Source organism: Podarcis tiliguerta (assembly GCF_965153285.1).
Source record: "Podarcis tiliguerta genome assembly, chromosome: 8".
NCBI lineage: Eukaryota > Metazoa > Chordata > Lepidosauria > Squamata > Lacertidae > Podarcis > Podarcis tiliguerta.
The window spans coordinates 72721637-72731746 of record NC_139541.1 but is presented as its reverse complement, the minus strand read 5'-3'; the positions used below and the strand labels follow the sequence as shown (position 1 = coordinate 72731746).

The following is a 10110-nucleotide window of genomic DNA, read 5'->3' as shown; positions in this document are numbered from 1 at the left end:
AGACTGGTGACTGGGAGTGGCTGCCAAGACCATATAACACTTGTCCTGAAAGAGCTACATTGGCTCCCAGTACGTTTCCAAGCACAATTCAAAGTGTTGGTGCTGACCTTTAAAGCCCTAAATGACCTCGGCCCAGTATATTTGAAGGAGCGTCTCCACTCCCATCGTTCAACCTGGACACTGAAATCCAGCTCCGAGGGCCTTCTGGCAGTTCCCTCACTGCGAGAAGTGAGGTTACAGAGAGCCAAGCAGAGGGCCTTCTTGGTGGTGGCACCCGCCCTGTGGAATGCCCACTATCTGACTTTTAGAACACATCTGAAGGCAGCCCAGTTTAGGGATGTTTTTAATGTTTGATGTTTATTGTGTTTTTAATATTCTGTTGGGAGTCGCCCAGAGTGGATGGGGAAACCCAGCCAGATGGGCAGGGAATGAATGAATGAATATCATCATTATCATCTGCTGGAGAAGTCATCCATTATCCATGCTTCGTAACTTCTAATGTTGCACGCGGGGCTCTCCTTGAAGGTGCTTTTGAAACTGAAGCTAGTACTGAACACAGCTCACTGAGACGACTTGTCGGAAGCATGCTTTGGAAGTATTAAAAAAAACTCCTTTGGCTTCCAGTCCAAAATATAGGGGACAACTCTGAAAGACCGAAATCAAGTGTGAGGCAACTTTGGTCCTCCATGATGCTGAAAGACTACTCTCATCAGCCCTGGCAAACATAGCCAAAGTCTAGGGATACAGGGAGCTATAGCTAAGTGACACATGGAGAGCCAAAGCTTTTCTACACCTGCCCTAATCAGCTTAGAGTATCTAAAGTAGGGGAGAAGAGGAATCTTTTTCAGCCCAACAGCTGGAATACCTTCTGAGCCAACCTTTCAGGGACACCTGCGAGTGGTGGGTGAGGCCAGAGGGGAAACTGTGCAGAGCCATGAATGCGAATTCCACCTTTGCCAATTCCACTCACCCCTCTCTTTCCTCCACCCAAAATAGGGATAGGAAGATCCGCTAAGATCGGTTCTCTCAGTCTCTTTGTTTACCCAGTCTTAAAGGCAGCTCTCCACATTTCTGTGGCAGATTTCCCTTTTTTAAAGCACTCTTTGTATTCTTCGGCATTTGGGGGTAGAATAGTTGAAGCTAATGTACACTTTTTTGAAGTAATTTCCCCTAATATGATTTTATCTTCTGAACAACCCTGAGACCCGTGGGTATAGGGCAGTATACAAATTTAATGAATAATAATGGCAATGTTGTTTTCTGCATTTCACCCATAAGTACCTACCTGGTAGGGATGCAGGTGGCGCTGTGGGTTAAATCACAGAGCCTAGGACTTGCCGATCAGAAGGTCGGCGGTTCGAATCCCCGTGATGGGGTGAGCTCCCGTTGCTCGGTCTCTGCTCCTGCCAACCTAGCAGTTCAAAAGCACATCAAAGTGCAAGAAAATAAATAGGTACCGCACCAGCAGGAAGGTAAAAAGCGTTTCTGTGCGCTGCTCTGCTTCACCAGAAGCAGCTTAGTCATGCTGGCTGGCCACATGACCCGAAAGCTGTCTGCGGACAAACACCGGCTCCCTCGGCCAATAAAGTGAGATGAGCGCCTCAACGCCAGAGTCGGTCATGACTGGACCTAATGGTCAGGGGTTCTTTTATCTTTACCTTTTTACCTACCTGGTAAATGTGAGCGCAAGATGAGATGAGCACCTGAGCTGACGCAACAGGGCTTGTCCTGTGTTCTTAACCCTTTCTTTCCCTCCCTCTCTCTCTCCCTCCCTCCCTCTCATTTTCCATTTATGAAAATCTTGAGAGGGGTTAAAAGTGGATCAAATTGAGCCCAAAGGACTTCCCTGCCACAAAACGTTTTTGAAGGCTGATTCTGAAACATCGCTGCCACCCTGCTTCATCGGCAACCACCTCAGAATCCAAGGTGGTCTGTGAATACCCCCAAAGTGGGGGTATTTGCTTCTGCCTTGTTCAACGTGAATATATAGCCCTATTGCTTGGACCTCGAACCTATGAAAAGCAATAGGACAGAATGCTTCACTGAATAGCTTCCTTACACAAAACACAAGAGAAGAAAACCCGCGATTCCAGTTGCAATTGATTTCAACCTGAGGTTTATTTTCACTCAGTGAATCAGAGAAAATCCATCTGGAAGGCCCAATTGAAGTATGAAGAAGTCGCCTACAGATAGGTGGAAGGCTTGATTGAAGGCAGAGCTGATACAGCCCCATGCAGGTCCCTTTACACGAGGATCTTCAAGAGCAGGAGGAGCCCAGAGAAGGTTGGTAGGAGAAAGCCAGAGCATCGAGATCCCCGAGAAACCTCTGGAATGCATGTCGCCCTCTTAATCAGATCAGAATTTCCCAAAATGGGACTGCGGCCACTTCTTATTGAGGAACAGACAGACTTGGAAGTACAGCCTTTCATGGTTCTGTCCACACTGTTTGTTTCTGGAAATGGAAGAGAAGAGAGGGGATTATGGGAATCATAATGCCTTTTAGCTATTCTCCAAATCGCACGTTTTTCCTGGATAGTGCAGCTCAATGATGGTCCAGTGTAAGGATGAGCAAATCAGTCCATCTCAGTTTCTCATTTTTCTAGTCTTAAATTCAGTTCTCCACATTTGCACATCAGATTGCTATTTTCCCCATGAAAACTCATGACCATTTCAGTCTTTGCTCCAATATACACTGGGTTATAGGCAAATTTTGCCAAATATACACCTTTCTATATTTTGAAAATTTACCTAATAGAATGCATTTTGTATGTGATTTTTTACTAATATGCATATTTCTTCTTCCATAGTTTACACCCAATAAATGCATTTTCATAGACATTCCCGGGTTGGAGAACAGCAAAGCAAAAATTAGCACGATGCAAATTTCGGCAGGCAGCTTTCTAACAATACGCAACCAAAGCATTTACATGAGAAACAGCCCAAAGGAGAAGCCTGTGTGATTTAACTCAGAAGATAAGAGGTAGGGTTTTGTTTTTGTTTTTTAACGCATCTTATGGAAGCGAATAGCGGCAGTCTGCTTGTTCCTCTGAACTCAGCATCGCTCAGATTATATGTGTTGATTATATCTGATGATATTGTCTTCCAAAGCAACTACTCTGTTCTGAACTTAAAAATGGAAAGTGTAATGCTGGTGGTCAACAAAAGAGGTTTAAAGGCAAATCTAAAAAAATGTAGTATAAACACTGACAACTGGAAAACACTGGCCTGCGAGCACTCCATTTGGAGAACAGCCTTTACCAAAGGTGTTATAGGCTTTGAAGACACTTGAACTCAGGACGCAAGGGAGAAACGTGCTAGGAGGAAGGCACGCTTGGCAAATCCACACCTTGATCAACTCCTGTCTGGAAACCAATGCCCCCACTGTGGAAGGTCGTGTGGATCCAGAATTGGCCTCCACAGTCACTTACGGACTCATTGTTAAAACCGTGTTTATGGAAGACAATCTCACTCGGCTACGAGGGATCACCAAAGAAGAAGATGATGATAACACATAACCTAGAAAAATGGTGGGGAGGATGTGGACTTCAAGGGATGCAATGTCTGGGCCAGCGCTTACGGGCATGTGAATGCGAAGACACGTCAAAGCAGTACACGTTGTGTCCTGTGCAGTTCACCATCTCTTCTTTGCACGTGTCCGACCACACGTGGCAGGCAGGGCACTGCTTTCCGTTCATTCTGGTTTCAATCGGTGGAACTGAAAACAAGGTGTGAAAACGCTTAAGGGTTTGGAGGAAGCAGCTTGGTTGTTTACAGCTATGGACAGGACCGGCCCAAGACGTTTTGGCACCTTACAGGGAGCCACAAAATGGCGCACCCATCTCCACCAGGGAATATCTAGATCGGGAACAAGGGGGAAAGGAAGAGCTACATTGGGTTTTGGTGCCCCTGTGGATCCTGCCAACTGAGGTGGTCACTTCACGTTTCCTCATGGACAGCCCAGCCCCGGTTGTAGAGGGAGGGTATGCTGCCTGACCAAACTCTTTCAGCCTTCAGCCATCTTCCATTTCCCAACCTTCCTGCTTACACCCAGTAGGTGGAGCTGGCTGTGGCAGCTTCCTCCTCCTTATTCTCAGCATTGCCGCTGAGAAGGAGTGAGAAGGAACAGGACCACAACTCTCTGCTTTGCACTCCCTGCAGGTCCCAAGTAGCACCAGCCACTACTAGGCCAAAGCACAGCTAATTATATCTACCTTCAAGGTGGTTGTGAAAAGGGCGAGATATATTCATAGGGAAGGCAGCTAGTAGCTTTGAAGGTTAAAGGCCATTTCCACATTTACAGACCATACGGCAAAAATCAGAGACTCAGGGGCATGTCACATGTGCACACCTGGCTTCAGGGAACAGGTGGAAGGAAGGACATGGCGAGGGAAGAAGATTGGGGAGAGGAGCTAGCCCCCAACCCCATTATATACCCACATTTGGATTCAATTTTTTTGCACAAATTTTCGATGCAACAGTACACAACTGTCCTCATGAATCTTCCAGGTCCAAAGTACAATTCAATGGCGGAACTGGTACAGATGTTAGCAGTTGCACAGTCTTTTTCTATAGTATGTTCCTTTTTTCCATCTGCAATGGAAGATGGGGGGGGAGGGAGATGGTTAATTTCATTTTACCACCTTTGCTTCCCACCTTTCCTCCTAGGAATGCATGTCAGCTGACATGGTTCACCCCATTCCATCCTCAGGACTGGTTAGTCTGTGAGATTGGGCCAAGGTCATCCAATCAGCTTCATTGGTCTCCCCAGCCGTAATCCAACATCTTAAACCAGCATGCCAGACTGGCTTCCATTTTATTCAGTCATCAAGATGATGAGCAGGGTTGTGTTTGGAAGGATGATGTAAAGATTAGGAATGGGTGAATATGTCGGTTTTGGATTTTCTCTCTTTTCCGAATCTTATTCAGTTCTCCTCATTTCTGCATCAGAGACGGATATAGTGTCTTCCAAATGTAGCATGTTGTGTTATATTTTCCCAAAGGAGTGAAAATTGTTCTGGCCAATTCACAACAAAACACATCATTGATTTTTCAGTATTTTTTTTCTTTAGTTCTTAAGATTTCTAAATCTGAGGCAGGGTGCGGGTAGAGAAGCAGGAATGGTTTAACCACTCCTACAAATGATTCCCCGAGTTAGTTCATTCCTTAAAACAGGGGCAGACCCCAGCACGGTCACCTTGAGATATTGTGGACCACAGTTCCCCATCATTCCTGCCCATTGGCTATTGTGGCTGGTGCTGATGGGAGCTGTTGTCCAAAATATTGGTTTGTTTGTTTGTTTGTAATCCACACTTTCATTATAATATACAAAGGTGATAAACGATAGATGTTAAAAGCAAATCGGCAAAAGCATCCATAAAAACATCATCAAAAATATCAATAAATACTGGTTGATTAAAAAAGAAAGTCATATTGCAAAGACCTATACAGCCTCCAGAAGACATCACATTGTTCATGGCTGCTTGCAAGGCTGTAGACAGGGTTTGGCAAAGCTAAGAAAAGCATGTGACATTATTGATCCTTCTGAAAAATCTGTGGCTAGTATTGTCTATTCCTCCAGCGTAGTCCTATGTTGTATTCAATCTTGTCTGTTAGTCACTTCAGGATGTGACTGGATTTGAGGAACTGGCTATTTATTGTGTATCTTGGTGCTGAAGCCTAATCCTTCTCGAACCAATGTCCAATCCAATCTGGGTGCCGTAAGGCACCTTCTATTCCTCATTTTCTAAGACGCCATTGTGGCGTTTGCCCTCCTAGGTGGGTCATAAGGAAAGGGTTAAATGAGTGTGATTGGCCAGTGGGAACCCAAGGGGAGGAGTTAGAGTTACAGTTGGAGTTGTTTGGAAGTCAGTTGGGAGTTGGAGAAGGAAGAGGGAGGATAGGTCTGTGGGTTGGTCTAGTTTTGATGTGTGAGAATGAGAGAAACTGTTAGGAGGAGTCTGATAGACTTTTAATAATCAGTTAAAAATTATTAGGAAGGTATAGGCCGGTATAGGAACTAAGGATAAGAAACTGACAAGAAAAATTATCTGAAACCATAAACTTGTTCACGCTTATAAAATAAACTTGATTATTTGTTTTGATGTTAACAACTGTCTGGACTCAGTGTGTACCCGAGAGAAACAGGTTGGTGGCAGCGGGAAAGTGATCATAGTGGTGGCACAGGGATCAATAAGACCGTCAAACGTCCGGGGACCCTGTGTGATCACCACAGCCACCTACTCCATTTGCTGCCTGGAATCTGGTAGCAATGGGTTCTTGTGGCACCCAGTGGGGTAGCATCAAACCCACTGAAACCCACCATTAAAGCAGAGCAGCTACAGTTAATTGGCCCTTAAATCACCTTAGTCTGTGTCAGACTGAAGGCATGAGTCAATTAGTTTGTTCCCTGGGATGGTTTGCTAGAGATAATTAACAAGGCGGAGGGTCCATACAATACTAGTAGTACGTGACTTTGACTGATCCTGTCCTTTGCCCTCTGCCATCATGGCAAAGGCCATAGCTTAGTGTTAGAACACCTGCTGTGGATGCAGAACATCCCAGGTTCAGCCCCTGCCATCTCCAGGTAAGACTGGGAGAGGGATTCTCTGTCTGAGGTCATGGGACCAGCCAGCATAGACAGTACTGAGCAAAATGTACCAATGATCTGACTCCAATTCTGCTTCAATAATCTCTCTCCCACTCACCTACAGTATTTTCAGTGTATGCGATCATGCAGGCATTTTTCTCCAGAGGGCAGGTCTTCTTAGGTCCTGTACAGTCGGTGCCATCGCTCAAACAAATCTCACACTCTAACGAAGCAACTGGAAGAAGGAAAAGAAGGAGGCTGGGAGGCCATTTTTTAAGGACTCACCCTATTCAGTTGATTGTAAAAGGTAAAGGGGTAAAGGGACCCCTGACCATTAGGTCCAGTTGTGACCGACTCTGGGGTTGCGGCACTCATCTCGCTTTATTGGCCGAGGGAGCTGGCATACAGCTTCTGGGTCATGTGGGCAGCATGACTAAGCCGCTTCTGGCAAACCAGAGCAGTGCACGGAAACGATGTTTACCTTCCCTCCAGAGCGGTACCTATTTATCTACTTGCACTTTCACGTGCTTTTGAACTGCTAGGTTGGCAGGAGCAGGGACCAAGCAACGGGAGCTCACCCCGTTGCAGGAATTTGAACCGCCAACCTTCTGATCAGCAAGTCCTAGGCTCTGTGGTTTAACCCACAGCGCCACCCGCGTCCCTTGCTCACTTGATTGTACTTTATTTCAAACCTCCTTCATTGGAGGTTTTTAAGCAGAGGTTGGCTGGTCATCTGTCATGGGTGCTTTGGTTGAGATCTCTGCATCGCAGGTTTGTAGAGTGGATGACCCAACTCTACAATTCTATGATACTACGATTCATGTTGTGTTTTAAATCGCTGTAACTTCCCCTATAACCTAGGTGTGAAGGGAAGGAAATAAACCAAATAATAATAATAATTTTGTTCCCATTTTCTGAAACTCCTTGACTATTCATCTTAGGGAACTGTGTTCATTATACTGCAGTTTTTCATTGTGCAAATTGTATTCTCTGATCCATGTTGTAGATAAAATACATTTTTTAAAAAAATGAAAACACAGTATGAAAATCCGTGAAAATCGTTTCTTGTTGTTGTTGGGCATCTACCTGTCTTGAGAGGCAATGGAGTGTACCTTCAGGGGGGAAGTCAAACCAGTGGAAAATCACAGCACCTACTGGGGCTGCAGAGACTGGCAACTCATAACGGCTGCCTCTTGCGTTGTTTTTGCTGGATTAGCAGCACTGAAGTGACCTCTCCCTGCCACAAGCCTGGGCAGCGTGTATGGAGTTCCTGGGCTGCCCAGGCAATAAATAAGATCCCCCTCTCAGCCTCACTGATATGGTCCAAAGGAAATCAGAGAATACACCTGGCACCAGCTTTGTTGTAGGAGTTGCCAGAAGGAGGCGTACAAAACGCCTTCCAACTGTCTTAGGAACTCCACTTGGAGTTTGTTGTAGGGTTTACTCCTTTAACCTTTTCTTCTCCCAAAAATATCCCTCAATTTACAACCAAAATAACAAGTTAAAGTGGTGAGTCTACAGCATACCCTCCAACATTTCTCCGATGAAAATAGGGATGTCCCACTCCATAATGATATTTTTACTATTTATATCCCACACCTTATTGGGTTGCCCCATCACTCTGGGCAGCTTCCAACACATATAAAAATATAATCAAACATTAAACATTTTTTAAAAAAACCTTCCCTCTATAGGATTGCCTTCAGATGGCTCGGGCGTTGAATAACTCCATACCCTCCAACATTTCTCCAATGAAAATAGGGACATCCTAAATTGAAGCAGGACATTCTGGGATCAAATCAGAAACCAGGACGGCTTCTCTAAATCAGGGACTGTCCCTAGAAAATAGGGACACTCGGAGGGTGTGCTACAGCATATGAAAAAATTGTACAATGAAGGTGCACCTTTGCAGGAAGGGAAGTGCACACATTTTTCAGAAAACAGTGCACAGCAATAATGTATAAATTAACATGCTATATTCAGGTAGGTAGCCGTGTTGGTCTGACGCAGTCGAAATAAATAAAAAATTGTCTGGTAGCACCTTAGAGACCAACTACGGTAAGTTTGTTCTGGGTATAAGTTTTCGTGTGCATGCATGATATCTGCTAAAGTGTACATGCACATGAAAGCTTATACCCAGAACAAACTTAGTTGGTCTCTAAGGTGCTACTGGACATTTTTATTTTATTTTAACATGCTATGTACAAGCAAGCGAAAATGTGGCCTATTAGATTGAAGCTGTTGAAAAATGTGCAATTTGCATCTCTCTTTTGAACAAAACCATGCTCCTTGGTTTCTTTAGTTTAAAAATTGCTTGCAACAATTGCTTTCCTCACAATTTCTTTTTAAAATTCAAATTTAAAGGAATTACAAAAGACCTTGCGGGTGCCTTTCCATCTTATGCCCCTACCAGTCTCGTGAAACTAGCTTGCATCTGACCCCAGCTACCCCAGTGGAATAAATTTCCAGTGAGTGAGCTGTCCTTCCTTACCTGTTGTAAGGAGGGCGAAAAAGAAGAATTCCAGGAGATGCTGCATGGTGATGGGAAATCCAGAAAAGCTGTCATCAAGGTGAATCAAATACTCTGGCTCAAAGGGCCTGTAAGGACAGCAAGGGGGGGGGCGGGAGTCGGCCAACACTTTAGCAGAGTATCATTGGTTGCTGGCACCTGGGGCAGGGCAAGTGTTGCGCCCCCTGGTGGATTGGGTAGCTGGGGTGAAGATTCCTCCACCAAGGAACCAGAGGAGCTTGCCTGGCTGTCCAGAGCAGCACAGAATGGCCCAGAGAGTACACAGGCAGGCAGGCAGGCTCCTAGCCACTCTGAGCTAGAGTGGAGAGGTGTGATTTTTGAACACACATCCCAGGGCCTGAATCCTTGGGAGGGACCAACCTGGTCAACTTCTAGGTATATAACCTGTTGCCGAGTGGATGTTGCGTTCAGGTACATGCCATCAGCAGGAGTAACCGAACAGCTGGAGGGATGGATTGATCATAGCTGAATCCTGCTGAACACAATGCACTCCACCTTGAAGCCGATGTTCAGTCTACCTCCACTAACTGTCGTCTAAGCCGCTAAGATTCTGTTTCCCTTAAAGCAACAGTACCTAAGACATCACAACACTTGGGGGCAGGAGAGTGTCTCCCTCAGAATGGAATCAAGGGGTTCAATGAGGCTGAGGGTACGTTCTATGTGGGTTGAGGGTATGTTCTATCATATGTGGTGGACTTCTAAAAGTGTAAAAGAGTATTGGGAAATAATTTATAATGAATTGAAAAAAAAGTTTAAAAGCACTTAAAATAAAAGAGAGTCCTTTTGGGGGGGATAATTCAGGTGGAAATTCCCAGGTATCAAAAAAGGCTATGTATGCCACTACTGCAGCCCGTGTTTCGTTAGCCCCAAAATGGAAAGCGAGCGAGGTCCCAGCTAAATAAGAATGCCAACTTAAACTAATGGATTACATGCAGCTGGCAGATTTAACTTACAGAATAAGAGAACAAGAATATACATTTAAAGAAGATTGTAA

At 45.0% G+C, this 10110-nt stretch overlaps 1 protein-coding gene across 2 annotated transcripts; it reads right to left on the bottom strand.

Moving 5' to 3' along the window:
- Positions 1 to 2099: 2099 nt before the first annotated feature.
- Positions 2100 to 9662, bottom strand: LOC310684681 (phospholipase A2 inhibitor and Ly6/PLAUR domain-containing protein-like). Of its 2 annotated transcripts, none has more exons than XM_083456145.1 (6): positions 9477 to 9662; positions 9078 to 9184; positions 6705 to 6821; positions 4438 to 4590; positions 3578 to 3715; positions 2100 to 2452 (listed from the first exon to the last, which is right to left on the bottom strand). In XM_083456145.1, exons 2-6 carry the CDS (start codon positions 9121 to 9123, stop codon positions 2244 to 2246), a joined length of 663 nt encoding a protein of 220 aa, XP_083312271.1. In that variant the 5' UTR covers positions 9124 to 9184; positions 9477 to 9662; the 3' UTR covers positions 2100 to 2243. The 2 variants fall into 2 exon arrangements, with proteins under 2 accessions (XP_083312271.1, XP_083312270.1); XM_083456144.1 differs by having other exon boundaries at positions 9501 to 9662.
- Between the last annotated feature and the right edge of the window lie 448 nt (positions 9663 to 10110).